At 42.5% G+C, this 16,599-nt stretch overlaps 1 protein-coding gene across 3 annotated transcripts in view; it reads left to right on the top strand.

Annotated features, from left to right (window-relative positions):
- pcsk5b (proprotein convertase subtilisin/kexin type 5b) overlaps positions 1–16,599 on the top strand; it is a 337,923-nt gene that overhangs the window by 13,271 nt on the left and 308,053 nt on the right. For all 3 annotated transcript variants that reach the window (XM_078214531.1, XM_078214532.1, XM_078214533.1), the window contains exon 2: positions 2,569–2,673. In XM_078214531.1, the coding sequence (XP_078070657.1) occupies positions 2,569–2,673 (105 nt within the window). The remainder of the gene's footprint in view (positions 1–2,568; positions 2,674–16,599) is intronic.

Below are 16,599 nucleotides of genomic sequence, written 5' to 3'. Positions count from 1 at the left end.
ATTGGGTGGCATTTTATGAGATTTTTTCTAAGTGTCCAGCTAGTCTGAAAATGGGAGAGTTCAAAATCTGTTTGGGTGAGTTTTCACGCCCAATCTTATGCATTCTGTCTCTAAAAAGGTGGGCTAGTCGGTTTCTAGCCAGAGGGGCTGTGGGCAGGGCTTAGCCCACAGACTGCCTGTAGAGGGAGGTACTGTGCACGTGCAGACCTCTGATGCTGCACATGTGCATTAACAATAGCGAGGGTCTGACGGACAGAGAGAGAGCTGTCAGGCCCCTGCTACTGCAGGCAGCCTCAATTAACTTTCTCCACACCCTCCCTCCTAATCGTGGGGGCCCATGGCCTGAGATGCAGCCCCCCCCCCGCCCAGCCCAATCGTGGCCCCGCTGCCCAGACCGATCACGGCTCCCTTCCCTCCCCCACCGATTGCATGCAGATTGGCAGCTGGCCCCTGCAGGCCCCCCCCCGGAACTGCCGGTGGACATTGCCCAAGTTCCAGGGTGGCACTGCCCAAGGTGCACCCCCCCACCTTGCACTCGGCCTCTCTGGGGGAGGGGGGAGCCCTCGATGGCGTCCGGTTCCACCGGCGAGGCCAACGCGACTGCCCCTCATTCATGGGGAGCATGTGTTTTCCTCGCCGGAAAGAACCTTTTCCCGGCGAGGCTAAAAAGGCAAGCGAGCCTGGACGATTGAGCCCTGGACTGGCTAAACACATTGAAATCCACATTTGAATAAATTAATCAGCTTCTTGCCCATTTCCGGCGAAAAGCTGGCCACCCTGGAAATCCGGTGTTGTAAAATCACAACAGGCGTGAAAAGAACAAAGAACAGTACAGCACAGGAAACAGGCCCTTCGGCCCTCCAAGCCTGTGCCGCTCCTTGGTCCAACTAGACCAATCGTTTGTATCCCTCCATTCCCAGGCTGCTCATGTGACTATCCAGGTAAGTCTTAAACGATGTCAGCGTGCCTGCCTCCACCACCCTACTTGGCAGCGCATTCCAGGCCCCCACCACCCTCTGTGTAAAAAACGTCCCTCTGATGTCTGAGTTATACTTCGCCCCTCTCAGCTTGAGCCCGTGACCCCGCGTGATCGTCACCTCCGACCTGGGAAAAAGCTTCCCACTGTTCACCCTATCTATGCCCTTCATAATCTTGTATACCTCTATTAGATCTCCCCTCATTCTCCGTCTTTCCAAGGAGAACAACCCCAGTCTACCCAATCTCTCCTCATAGCTAAGACCCTCCATACCAGGCAACATCCTGATAAACTTTCTCTGCACTCTCTCCAATGCCTCCACGTCCTTCTGGTAGTGCGGCGACCAGAACTGGACGCAGTACTCCAAATGTGGCCTAACCAGCGTTCTATACAGCTGCATCATCAGACTCCAGCTTTTATACTCTATACCTCGTCCTATAAAGGCAAGCATACCATATGCCTTCTTCACCACCTTCTCCACCTGTGTTGCCACCTTCAAGGATTTGTGGACTTGCACACCTAGGTCCCTCTGTGTTTCTATACTCCTGATGACTCTGCCATTTATTGTATAACTCCTCCCTACATTATTTCTTCCAAAATGCATCACTTCGCATTTATCCGGATTAAACTCCATCTGCCACCTCTCCGCCCAATTTTCCAGCCTATCTATATCCTGCTGTATTGCCCGACAATGCTCTTCGCTATCCGCAATTCCAGCCATCTTCGTGTCATCCGCAAACTTGCTGATTACACCAGTTACACCTTCTTCCAGTGCCATTTGCACCAGCTGCTTTATGCCTGATTTTACAACATTTTCCTGTCGCAAAACAGGCGTAAAGCGTCTGTAAAATTCCATCTTCTGAGTCTGCTCCACCATTCAGCATGATCATGATTGATCTTCTAATTCAATGCCATACTCCCACTCACTCTCCAAACCCCTTGACACCTTTAGTGTCTAGAAGTCTGAAATAACTTCAGTGACTTGGCCTCCCACAGGTTCATCACCTGCTGAGTGAAGAAACTTCTTATCTCATTCCTAAATGGCCTACCCCATAGTTGGAGACTGTGACCTATCGTTATTGACCACCCCATCATCCCTGCATCCAATCTGTCCAGCCTCATTAGAACTTTATACATGTCAATGAGATGCCCTCTTATTCTTTTAAATTCCAGTGAATACAGGCCTAGTTGACCCAATCTCTCTTCGTTCAAAAATCCTGTCATCCCAGGCATCAGTCTTTTTGCACTTTTCTTGTGATTTATTTAACATTGTCTTGTGTGGAGGCAGCAAGGAGCTCCTGTCACGATAGATTTTTGTCAATAGTATTTTAATGTGTGCAAGCAAATTCGGTCTAAACCAGGGCTGGAAAATTGTGTAGTCTTCAGAACTAAATGAGCCTATGAAAAGATAATGGTACGTTTTGTATCATGTTGCATTTCTCTGTGAAAGATGATCTTGAGGGTCAGAATAACATTTGAGATCACCTAGATTAAATTAAACTGAATAATTTATCTAAGATAGACAAAAGATAGAGAGTTGAATGTTTCAATGCAAATATACACATTAAATTATTTTCTTTTTTCTTTTCCAGATTGGATCATTGAAAGACTATTACCACTTTTACCACAGTAGGACAATGAAACGCTCAACAATTTCTAGTAGAGGAACGCATAGCTTCATATCAATGGAACCAAAGGTGAGCAAAATCTTGTATCCCTTCTTTTTCTTTCAGCACAAGAGTAGCAGAGGTGGGCTGTTCTAATATTAATTAGTAATGTCATACTAGGAAACGTTCTGTGATTAAGTGCTGAACTTGGAAGAGTTGACGTATGCTATCCGGTAACCATGAGAGGGAACAATGTTGAGAGGGCGGAGTTAGATTTGGAGAGTGTTCGGTTGATAATGTTGAGATCGGTGAGGGAGTGGAACATTTATTGACTAATTAATCAAGGTGGCATTTGAATTTTGCACCAATGAGTCACAAACGGTTAAGGGTTTGCCATCATGACAATGATATAAGTAATGTACTGGGGAGTTTGAGAGCAGCTGGCATTTCAGCCAAATAATTTCAAAATAAGGACAGTGCAAATCTTCCTCCAACACTGGAAAATTCAATTAGTGTTTACTTCGGTGATAACTCAGCATCACAGTTGCGGAAGTATAGTCAGTAAACTGATGTATGGAAGGTGTCATACATGGTGATGCTGCCCTTATCTCTGTAATGTAGAAGCATAGAAGATTTGTGACTAGAAAATTATGGTGGCCTTTTGAATAAGTGAAAGAGCGTGTGGCATTGGAGAGATTTAGTAGGAAGAGCAATCCTTAAGATAATTCTAGAATTATGTGCCAATTATAAAGATTTACATGTCTGTGTAATCTTTTCTCTTTCTGTCATGTGAATTATTGCTCCTTTTTGGATGGTGAAACCTATGTCCAATTAGGGTGAAAGTGCATGTTGAAAAAGTTTATTAGTGTCACAAGTAGACTTACCGCAATGAGGTTATTATGAAAATCCCCTAGTCGCCACATTCCAACGCCTGTTCGGGTATGCTGAGAGAGAATTTAGCATGGCCAGTGCACCTAACCAGCTCTTCTTTCGGACTGTGGAAGGAAACCGGAGCATCCGGAGGAAACCCATGCAGGCACGGGGAGAATGTGCAGACTCCGCACTGGCAGTGACCCAAGCCGGGAATAGAACTCCGGTGCCTGGCATTGTGAGGCAGCAGTGCTAACCACTGTGCTACCCCAGGGGACAACAGTTCAACTTTGAGTCTATTTTGTGATCCAGTTGCAGTCAGAAATTTCTATATCTTGACTCTCTGCAATTCAACTTTGAGTTGAAAAAGCTGAACTTGAACCTTGTGATTATGTTGTTTCTGTAAGACCTTTCTAAGTTCCATTCTCTCAACCATAATAGGACCTTGACTTTTGGTAATCAGTGAACAATTTGTACAGAAGGTTGAGCTATACAGTGTTGTTGTCCTAGAATTCCATATCTACTAAAGATATTGGGGTATAGGCTAACATTATTTGGAGTATGTGGAAAGAGATGATTTTTTTAGAATCACCTTTTGAACTTTAATTCTGTAAAACTGCACATTTTGTACCACGTGAAAATTGGTATGAATGAAGGTAAAGGACCACAGAACTACATGCACCCCTGGCAAATTGATCCATCAATTCCCTGCTCATTCTATCAAAGGACTATTATTATTTTTATTTGTTAGTCACAAGTAGGCTTACAATGAAGTTACTGTGAAAATCCCCTAGTTGCCACACTCCAGAGCCTGTTCTGGGACACTAAATGCTTTGGTGCTCATTACATTCCTCAGTTTTTCCTTTGCCTTGAGTGATGCCAAATTTGGGACACTGAAACCAAGGGTGGGCATTGCTAATCACTAGTTGCTTTTTATTTTGTCTCCTCTCTTATTTTTTTCAGCCTTGATACTGTACTCCATCATGTACCTTTGCTCTTCACTTAGTTTCTCTATATTGAAAATATATCTTGTATGCCTGTGATTTCAGTCTATTTTGTGATCCAGTTGCAGTCAGAATTTTGTATATCTTGACTCTCTGCATTTAACTGGGCCTAATACTACTTAAAAGCTAAGGAACCATGGGAAATGTGATAGTTACAATAATCACATGATTAAAGCCTAAGTTAGACATACAAGGCAATGATGGAAAGAATATCTTGAGTTGTTGTATCAGGAATTGGTGGTGCCATATCTACATGCTTTCTTTTTATCATTAAACTTACTATCTTTTTCCTTGAATATTCTATTTAACTTCCATGTATCTGAAAATGTTGAGCAATGCTTCCATCTTGAATGTTATTCTATTCTGCATTTGGAGAAAGTTCTGATGCCAACAGCCTATCTTCCTAGGTCGATTGAAGTAGATGTCTGATTTGATTTATTATTGTCACATGTATTAGCATACAGTGAAAAGTATTGTTTCTTGCACACTGTACAGGCAAAGCATACCATTCATAGAGAAGGAAACGAGACCGTGCAGAATGTAGTGTTACAGTCTTAGCTAGGGTGTAGAGAAAGATCAACTTAATGCAAGGAAGGTTCATTCAAAAGTCTGACGGCAGTTGGTTGGTACGTGACCTCAGACTTTTGTATCTTTTTTCCAACGGAAGAAGGTGGAGGAGAGAATGTCCGGGGTGCGTGGGGTCTTTAATTATGCTGGTTGCTTTGCCGAGGCAGTGGGAAGTATAAACAGAGTCAATGGATGGGAAGCTGGTTTCTGTCATGTCACAATTTGGTAGCAGTTTCTTTTAATCATCGACCAGCAAATTCAAATTTTCCTGACCATCAGTGGTGTTATCGGAAGCCATTTTGGCTCATAGTGACTCAGTTACATTGTTTCCACATGCCTGTTTCTTCCCTAATTAGCAATTTGGGAACAAGAGTAGGCCATTTGGCCCCATCAAGCCTATTCCGCCTTTCAATTAGATCATGGCTGATTGAGTGAGATAATGGTATATTCCTGTACTATCTCCATATCCCTTGATGCCATTAGTCCCCAGATATCTATCAATTTCTGTCTTGAACATGTGCAATGATTGAGCTTCCACAGCTTCTCGAGTAGAGGATTCCAAAGATTCACCACCCCTTGAATGAAGAAATTCCTCCACATCTCTATTGTAAATGGCCTACCTCTTATGTCCCTTAGTTTAGACGCATCAGCCAGGGGAAACATTTTATCTATATTCAGCCTGTGATGACCTGTAAGAATTTTATAAGTTTCAATTAAGTCATTCCATACTCTTTGACACTAATGAATACAAACCTAGTTTCAATCTGTTCTCATCAGACAATCTCACCAACCCAGGGATTTATCTGGTGAACCTTTCATTGCACTCCTCCTATAGCAAGTATAGCCTTCCTTTAATTAAAGGGACCAAAACTGTGAACAATACATTCGTCTGGCAATGCTTTATCTCAGTGGAGGATATAATGCTTTTCACAATGTTGAATTTTTCATACATGCCAATCTCTAAGATTATACACTTAAACAACATTGCAAAATTCTTCAAAGGATACGGCATTTGCCAGGTTTATTTTGGATGTTCTGTTGCGAAAGCTGTTTTCAGACAAGTCTTGTATGTCACTCAAATACATTTTGAAAGTGTCTTTCATATTTCCCTGCCACAAATGGTATTAATTGCTTCAGCCTGCCATTCACCGCAAACCCAAAAAACTTCTCCCACATCCTCCTCTCCAATCCCAATTGCTCATCAGCTCATATACCGCAAAGACGCTGAATGTTGCCTGTAAACTTTCAATGTAGTCCATAAGTGGTTTCAGAACGTTGTTGAGAAAATAAAGCTCACTTAATTGGCAATCCCCTCATTCCTGAAACATCTCCGTAGTAATTTGGGACACTCTTCTTTACCTAAACCCTTAAAGTAGCTTTTCCCAGCATTTCAGCAATCTGTCAATACTAGTAGGATGGAGGGTTATAGGTAGGCCTAAAAGGTAGGGATATGTTCGGCACAACTTGTGGGGCCGAAGGGCCTGTTTTGTGCTGTAGTTTTTCTATGTTTCTACATTGTAGAGAAAAGCACCGAGTTATAGTGTGCCTCAATAGATGTGTTCCACTTCAAATAAGTTACACATCTCCCTTAATTGCTGTGTTCTGCTCACAGAAATGCTGAGGTAAGCATATACCTTGAGAATGATGTTTCTGACTCAACACCAAGGCTTCTGACAGCACACCTTGTTGCATTCTGCAAAATATGAGCCAACCGGTTGCCTGCAATAAGTTGCTTTTGAGCTGCCTGTGATTAACACTTGCATTGTTAGCTGACTATGTGGAAAGTCTCCCTAAGCTGAGATTGAAGGCCTTTGTTTGGATATTTCTGTTGCAGTTGTGTCCGATGTTTCCTGGTTATCATTTCAGATATCCTGCAGTAAATTCTGGACTCCTCACAATTAAAGTATCTCAAAACTAAGGGGAAACACTTCTTTGCAAAGCAGTCTGAAGCAGCAGCTGTCAAAAGAAATAAAAAATGATTTGCTTTAATGTGATCCAAGAGCTTCTGTGCAGAACACAGCGCTGGAATGTTCTGGCACAATGTTTTCGCCTTTTCCCACATGTCAGGTTTCCTTTCCTTGGAGGAATTGCTGTAGATTTCTTTATCAACTTTTGCGTTGCAGTCAATATGCCTTTAAGACCAAAAGAGAAAATGCTGGAAAATCTCAGCAGGTCTGGCAGCATCTGTAAGGAGAGAAAGAAGCTGATGTTTCGAGTCCAGATGACCCTTTTCAAAGCTCTTTGACCCTTTGACAAAGGGTCATCTGGACTCGCTTCGTCAGCTCTTTTCTCTCCTTCCAGATCCTGCCAGACCTGCTGAGATTTTCCAACATTTTCTCTCTTGGCTTCGGATCCCAGCATCTGCAGTAATTTGCATTTATTCTGCCTTTTAAGACCAAATGTGTGTCATGGCATTGTTCGGCAGCCGTCATTTTATTGTTTGGGGTGGCGCAGGTGACCTTTTTAAAAATGATGCTTGATGATGTACCTCAATGTCAAGTGTAGAATTTGTGCTATTTTGACACAACAGGCTGATTCACATGTCCTTTTCCTCAGTAACTGACATTGACACAGTGCAGAATGCTTGATGCTTTCCTTCCCTGCTGATTTTTTAAAAATGAAATTGCAATTTTTTGACTGTTCCAGATTGAACAATATCTTATTCTTTGGCATTTTGAATTTGGTGATTGGTAATGTGTGTGTGTGAGTAAGAATAATACTAGGAATTATTTTCATGAGCACATTCTGACTTGGAAATGATTTTTGCATGGTTGACATTGGCATTCGTCAGTTAGGCTAGCAGGACAAATCTTTGATTTGATTTATTATTGTCACATCTATTAACATACAGTGAAAAGTATTGTTTCTTACGCATTGTACAGACAAAACATACCATTCATAGGGAAGGAAATGAGAGAGTGCAGAATGTAGTGTTACAGTCATAGCTAGGGTGTGGAGAAAGATCAACTTAATGCAAGGTTAGTCCATTCAAAAGTCTGACAGCAGCAGGGAAGAAGCTGTTCTTGAGTCGGTTGGTATGTGACCTCAGACTTTTGTATCTTTTCCCGAAGGAAGGAGGTGGAAATTGTATCTCGGGAGAGGGCAGCATAAGAATAGGACCTTGTCTGGTGAGCATTTGCTGACCTGGAAATTATTCATGACTGACATTTAATCAGTGAGGCTTGTAGGGTGGCCATTTGCCAGCCTTTGCTCTTCAATTATTGGTTGATTTTGATATCAATCATTTTAAACTTCACACTGGACTGGACTGTGGAGTTGCAAATGTTGCAAAACTTTAATGGCATCTGATGCCAGATGTGCTGAAATCCAGGCCGTATGGATGAATGACCACCCAACCTGCAAGTTCCCCTCCAAATCAAACAATATCCCAATTTGGGAATATATCATTGTTGCTTCATGGCGGCTGGGTCAAAATCTGGAACCCCCTATTTAACAGCACTGTGAAAGTACCTTCACCAAGCAGACTGCAGAGGTTAAAAAGTGGTTTACCACCACTGTTTCAAGGGCAGTTACAGATGGGCAATCAATGCTGACCTTGCCAGCTATATTCCATGAAAAGCATTTTTGGAAAAAAGTCAGTTTGCTGAGCTGTGAATTGCCTTGGGGCATTTCTGTTTTACTTTAAAGATGGTATATAAGAGCAAGCATAGCAAAGCTGCTGCACTTCAGAAAAATGTACATTTGAATTTACTTCATTGCAGTTTTAAATTCTTTAACAGGCGCAATAAACTAAACGTGGTGCCATTTTTTTGAATAGCAATTATTGGACTGTAATGGTGTCCAAATGCAATGAACAATTCAAGTGAAATGGCTTGCTACCCTTTTGTTTGAATGATTCTAATTGATATGTAATTCTATCACTTGAGTGGAGACAATACATGTCCAGACCCATTGTTCTTTTTCAGCTATATTTATTATCAGTTGAGTTTCAGGTTTCCTGTAGACCCACCTAAATTTGGAAAGCAGTAAATATTGAAAAAAAGTTGCTTAAATCCATGTATTAGCTTGATTTTTGTAAGTTTGTTTGCAGTTCAATTGCTTTGTTCTCGAGTTGCTCATGTCATTTAGCTTTACTACTTTGCAGTCATTGGCACTCCTGAAATAAACGAGACACTACAAATGGTTTTGGTATACATAAATTCCTGCAATACCATGTAGGTCCCCATCTGTCTCTTGCAATATTGCTTTTGATATATTTTTATAGCTGTACGTGGAAGGAACATTTTGTTTGGTCATGTGAAGTGACTTTATGAAATCTGGAACACTTCTGGGTTATGCAACTAATAGCACAAAAGGGAGTTGATTTACTGAGCAATCACAAAGTCTGAACATACAAACTTACAAATTAGGAGTAGGACGTTCAGCCCCTCTAGCCTGTTCTGCCATTTACTAAGATCATGGCTGATCTGACTGTGGCCTCAACTCCACATTCCGCTTACCCTTTGACACCCTTGTTCATTAAGAATCTATCTACTTCTACCTTAAAAATCTTCATTGACCCCGCCTCCTCCACTCTCTGGGGAAGAGAGTTCCAAAGATTCATGAAGCTCAGAGAATTTCTTCTCATCTCTGCCTTAAATGGGAGACCCCTTATTTTTAAACCGTGTCTCCTAGTTCTAACATCTTCCACAAGGGAAATATCCTTTCGGCATCCACTCTGTTAAACCCCCTCAGGATCTTTATATGTTTCAATAAGATCACCTCTTTTTAACTCTAGTGGATATAGGCCCGACCACCCAACCTTTCTTCAGAAGATAATGTCCCCTAACCTGCATTAAATTAGACAAACTATTTCCCTTTCACAAAGCCACAATGATTCTGCTTGTTTGCATTGAGAAGGGCTGGGCTGAATACAGGAAAGAATAAATGTCTAACATAGCTCTCCACTAAGAGGAAGAGATAGTTTATTTGAAGATGACCCCGTTAGTTTTATTTAGACACTTTCTGCATTTTCGCTTCAAACTAAAATTGAGAGTTTCTCGCTGGCTTCATGTAACACACAAAACCTAATCTCGCTAAACAAAGCACCTAATTAAAAGTAAATTGTAGATGCTTTTATTCAGATGGGTGTTGCTCTAACTTTACGTTATATTCCAAGGCATATTTAAGCTACATCACAGCCTTGTCTTTTGATCTAAACTTAGTTTTTGAGAGTTTACTGACCAATTTTCCTCTACCTCTTTCAAAGCACTTGCGATCGATCATGGCTGCCATACCTCATTAAGTGTGATATTGAATGCATAGTTGAGGGTTACAATGATGATATCAGTGGTTAAGAAGAGATGAAGCGGAGTGATGGCAAATTCTGTAACCAAGAGGGTGTGCAATTCTTTTCACTGTGTGTTCCCTGCAAACAAGTTTGACCTTTTTGCCCAAAGAATTAGACAAATCGAATGTTTTGGTCCTTGCATGGAACACTAACTTATGCTGCACAATGAGCAAACAACTACTCCAAATAATGATTTGGAGATGCTGGCGTTGGACTGGGGTAGGCACAGTAAGAAGTCTCACAACACCAGGTTAAAGTCCAACAGGTTTATTTGGAATCACGAGCTTTCAGAGCGCCGCTCACTCGCCTAAGGAAGGAACAGCGTTCCGAAAACTCGTGATTCTAAATAAACATGTCAGACTTTAACCTGGTGTTGTGAGACTTCCTATTGTGCCCCTAATTATGGGAAATCCTTCATGTCAATGCCAGAATGTCCTGTGAATTTACCATTGAAAATAGTGTAGGCCTTGGGAACTTGCTGAATTTAACTTTTTTATAGCTTTGGTAGTCCACTGTTTAAATTGTACTAAAATAGAGGTTCTTTCAGATGGTCTCCACATTTGGTTTTGGAAGTCTTGCGGGTGGCACAGTGGTTAGCACTGCTGCCTCACAGCGCCAGGGACCCAGGTTTGATTCCTGGCTTGGGTCACTGTCTGTGTGGAGTTTGCACATGCTCCTCGTGTCTGTATGGGTTTGCTCCGGGTGTTCCAGTTTCCTCCCACAATTCAAAGATGTGTGGGTTAGATGGATTGGCCATGCTAAATTGCCCCTGCGTGTCAGGAGGACTAAGTAAAGTTTATTTATTAGTCACAAGTAGGTTTACATTAACACTGCAATGAAGTCACTGTGAAACTCCCCTAGTTGCCACACTCCGGTGCCTGTTCCGGTCAATGCACCTAACCAGCACATCTTTCAGACTGTGGGAGGAAACCGGAGCACCTGGAGGAAACCCACGCAGACACAGGGAGAATGTGCAAACTACACACAGACAGCCACCCAAGCCGGGAATTGAACCCAGGTCCCATGCGCTATGAGGCAGCAGTGCTAACCACTGTGCTGTTTAGCTAGGGTAAATGTGTGGTGTTATAGGCATAGGGCCTGGGTAGGGTTGTGGTCAGTGCAGACTCAATGGGCTGAATGGCCTCCTTCTGCACTGTAGGGATTCTATGTTTCTATGCCTAAGGGCACGTCCTAAGCTCATGTACTGCATTTTGCTTTCCAATTGCACAGAAGAGCCTCCCATTTTCAACTTCAATGAACAAATTGAGAGTACGAGAGGAACTACTATATGAGGTGTTTTCTCCTTGCATTCCTCATGTATGCTTGAAGAACACAAATCACCTTTTCAAAGGAAAGAAGCTGGTTCAGCTCTTCTGCTAACACCACCAAAAATGCATTGGCTGCACAAGTTATTGCTCATGACTCTGGGCATGAGGGGCAACTCGCACAAGGGCAGAGGTGAGCAACCCCTGTGATCTCAATAAATACTGCGAAGGAATAAAAATATTGAGTGAGGATTCTGTTCCAAATCACTAATGTCTACTTATTGCTGTATGCACTCTGTTAACTTGAATAGGAATGCCACCTTTATAATTAGAGTGCTTCACAATATAGAAGACTATGCTAAAGTAGTTCAAAGGTGTGAACAAAAAAATGGGTCATGGAGCAAAGAAGGGTGAGTGCGGCACGGTGGCACAGTGGTGAGCACTGCTGCCTCACAGCGCCAGGGGCCCGGGTTCAAGTCCGGCCTCAGGTCACTGTCTGTGTGGAGTTTGCACGTTCTTCCCGTGTCGGCGTGGATTTCCTCTGGGTGCTCTGGTTTCCTCCCACAATCCAAAGATTTGTGGGTTGGGTTGATTGACCATGCTAAATTGACCCTAGTGTCAGGGGGATTAGCAGAGTAAATATGTGGGGTTACAGGAATAGGGCCTGGGTGGGATTGTGGTTGGTGCAAACTCGATAGGCCAAATGGCCTCCTTAAGCACTGTAAGGATTCTATGGAGTGCCAACAGCTTGGTCAAAGAGGTAATCTTTTGATGACTATCTTAAAAGAGGTCAAAATATTGGAGGAGCAGTCGATCTGATGTAGAAGATGATGGAACTGGTTGCAGAAATATTTGTGCAGCAAATGAAGACAATAACTTCCATCTTCCTAATGTTTATTTGGAGGAAATTATAGTTTTCCCCAGATTGGATGTTGGTGCAATGATAATATCACTGGAGTTGTAGTCCAGAGACCCAGGCTAATGATTGGGACACAGAGACTCCAATCCTACTCGCAGCTCTTGGAATTTAAATTCAATTAATTAAAACAAAATCTGTAATTGGAAACTAGCCTAAGTAACAGTAGGTCCTGTGTGTCGTAGGTGCCCAGCAGGGTGGAGCGGCGAGTTTGTCCCTCAGTGATGCAACAAGACCGTACCTGATCTCTGAAAAGGTCTCACAAACGACTAATTTCAAGGGCAAGGGCAATTGGGAATGGGCAACAAATGCTGGCCTTGTCAGCAATGTCTATAGCCCACGAATTAATAAAATAAATTGCTTGAGATGATTGAGGTGGAACAAATGGACATATAAAAAAGACTCTATGGTCATAAAACCTAGACCAAAATAAGGGGAAAAGAACCCTGGAAAACTCTTCTACAACTTCCTCCAGTGATTAAAACCAGTTAGATCACCTGTGCAAACTCTTACTAAAAATACATTTAGTTTCTGTAAGCTGCAGTCAAGGAGCTGAGAGCAGTTAGTCTATAAGCTGATCTGAAAACTTTGCCTAATGTCACCAAGAGGCAACATTTGGATGCGAACAAGAAAGTGGCAAGGATAAATCTTCAAGATCCCAGAGATGACAGTGGGAAGAAGAGCCATTAATAGAGATACTGTAGTTATGATACTTGGATGGGTAAGAGTGAAACGAATCAAAGGCAGCATCAAAATAGCTGGACAAGAGGTAAGACTATAGAGGATGACGATGCACAGAGGCCAACATAGGAACTGGACTCAGGAATTTGATTCTCAGGGCCTTCTCTGTTTTTCATATAGAGTCATAGAGGTTTACAGCATGGAAACAGGCCCTTCGGCCCAACTTGTCCATGCCGCCCTTTTTTTTTTAAAACCCCCAAGCTAATCCCAATTGCCCGCATTTGGCCCATATCCCTCTATACCCATCGTACCCATGTAATTATCTAAATGCTTTTTAAAAGATAAAATTGTACCCGCCTCTACTACTACCTCTGGCAGCTTGTTCCAGACACTCACCACCCTCTGTGTGAAAAAATTGCCCCTCTGGACACTTTTGTATCTCTCCCCTTAAACCTATGCCCTCTAGTTTTAGACTCCCCTACCTTTGGGAAAAGATATTGACTATCTACCTTGTCTATGCCCCTCATTATTTTATAGACCTCTATAAGATCACCCCTCAGCCTCCTACGCCCAGAGAAAAAAGTCCCAGCCTATTCAGCCTCTCCTTATAACTCAATCCATCAAGTCCCGGTAACATCCTAGTAAATCTTTTCTGCACTCTTTCTAGTTTAATAATATCCTTTTTCTATAATAGGGTGACCAGAATTGCACACAGTATTCCAAGTGTGGCCATACCAATGTCCTGTACAACTTCAACAAGATGTCTCAACTCCCGTATTCAATGTTCTGACCAATTAAGCCAAGCATGCCGAATGCCTTTTTCACCACTCTGTCCACCTGTGACTCCACTTTCAAGGAGCTATGTACATGTACCCCTAGATCTTTGTTCTGTAACTCTCCTGCGCCCTACCATTAACTGAGTAAGGCCTGCCCTGGTTCGATCTACCAAAATGCATTACCTCGCATTTGTCTAAATTAAACTCCATCTGCCATTCGTCAGCCCACTGGCCCAATTGATCAAGATCCCGTTGCAATTGGAGATAACCATCCTCACTGTCCACCATGCCACCAATCTTGGTGTCATCTGCAAACTTACTAACCATGCCCCCTATATTCTCATCCAAATCATTAATATAAATGACAAATAACAGTGGGCCCAGCACTGATCCCTGAGGCACACCGCTGGTCACAGGCCTCCAGTTTGAAAAGCAACTCTCTACAACCACCCTCTGGCTTCTGTCAAGAAGCCAATCTTGTATCCATTTAGATACCTCACCCTGGATCCTGTGAGATTTAACTTCATGCAACAACTTACCATGCGGTACCTTGTTAAAGGTCTTGCTAAAGTCCATGTAGACAACATCAACTGCACTGCCCTCATCTACCACCTTGGTTACCCCTTCAAAAAACTCAATTAAATTTGTGAGACATGATTTTCCACTCACAAAGCCATGCTGACTGTCCCTAATCAGTCCTTGCATCTCTAAATACCTGTAGATCCTGTCTCTCAAAATACCTTCCAACAATGTACCCACCACAGATGTGAGGCTAACTGGCCTGTAGTTCCCAGGCTTTTACCTGCAGCCCTTTTTAAACAAAGGCACAACATTTGCCACTCTCCAATCTTCAGGCACCTCACCCGTGACCATCGATGATTCAACAATTTCCTCCCTAGCCTCCCACAACGTCCTGGGATATACCTCATCAGGTCTCGCAGATTTATCTACCTTGATGCGCCTTAAGACTTCCAGCACCACCCCCTCTGTAATATGTACACTCCGCAAGACATCAATATTTAATTCCCCAAGTTCCCTAACATCCATGTTTTTCTCAACAGTAAATACTGATGAGAAATATTCATTTAGGATCTCGCCCATCTCTTGTGGATCCGCACATGGGTTACCTTGTTGATCCTTAAGAGGCCCTACTCTCTCCCTTGTTACTCTTTTGCCCTTTATGTATTTGTGGTAGCTCTTTGGATTCTCCTTTGCCTTATCTGCCAAAACAATTTCATGTCCCCTTTTTGCCCTCCTGATTTCTTTCTTAACTCTACTCCTTACCCCCTCTACTCTTCAAGAGATTCACTTGATCCCAGCTGCCCTATGCACATCATGTGCTGCTTCTTCTTGACCAGGGCCTCAATACTCCGAGTCATCCAGGGTTCCCGACTTCTGCCAGCCTTGCCCTTCACTCGAAGAGGAATGTGTTTACCCTGAACCCTGGTTAACACACTTTTGAAAGCATGCCACTTACCAGACATCCCTTTTCCTTCCCACAGACTCCCCCAATTAACTTTTGAAAGTTCCTGCCTGATACCATCGAAATTGGCCTTGCCACAATTTAGAATATTAACTTTTGGGACAGACCTATCATTCTCCATAGCTATCTTAAAACTAATAGAATTATGGTCACTGGTCTGAAAGTGATCCCTCGCTAACACTTCTGTCACCTGCCCTTCCTTATTTCCCAAGAGGAGATCAAGTTTTGCCCCCTCTCTAGTCGGGCCATCCACATACTGAATGAGAAATTCCTCCTGAATACACTCAATAAATTTCTCTCCATCCAACCCTCTAATACTATGGCTGTCCCAGTCAATGTTGGGAAAATTAAAATCTCTGACTCTTACCACCCTATTATTCTTGGAGCTATCTGTCATCTCCTTACATATTTGCTCCTCAATTTCCCACTGACTATTTGGGGGCCTATAGTACAACCCTATCAAAGTGATTTCCCCCTTCTTATTTCTCAGTTCTATCCATATAGACTCAGTGGCCGAACCCTCGGATATATCCCCTCTCCGTACAGCCTTGATGCTTTTCCTAATCAAAAGTGCAACTCCCCCTCCTCTCTTACCTCCTGTTCTATCTTTGGATCGCAGTTGATCTGTACCTCAATTCCATTCAACTGTCTTTTGTCCAAAGTCTTGATGCTGACGCCTAATTTTAAAAAAATCTGCCACTTAACAATAGTTTTGCTTTTTTTGTAGCACTTTGAAACATGGTACAACACCATAAGGTGCTTTACAGACGTGTTACTGAAAAAAACTTGACAATGGATCACATGAGGAGATATTATGACAAGCTTAATCAAAGAGGTTTTAAGTAGGGTCATGGAGGAGAGGGGATTGCCTTGAAATTTTGAATGGACACAGCATCCTCAGCTTTTTTGTGACAGAATTCCATAGTACCGTTGTAGTTTGTGTGAAGGAATACTTCCTGATAATGGACTAGCTCTAATTTGAAGATTATGACACTTGTTCTGGCTGCATTTCCCACCAGAGGAAGTATTCTTTTACTGCATTGTTGTCATCAACTCACAATCCTCTGGTTGCTTGATCCTGCTCTTGGAGTCCAAATTCACCACATGGATCTCTTTATCCTCTTTACCTGCTACTTGCAAGGAGTGATGTTCTTCTGGAGATAA

This window comes from Mustelus asterias, chromosome 6, assembly GCF_964213995.1.
Source record: "Mustelus asterias chromosome 6, sMusAst1.hap1.1, whole genome shotgun sequence".
Taxonomy (NCBI): Eukaryota; Metazoa; Chordata; class Chondrichthyes; order Carcharhiniformes; family Triakidae; genus Mustelus; species Mustelus asterias.
Note: the sequence above shows the minus strand (reverse complement) of the source record. Positions and strands in the feature narration are given on the sequence as shown.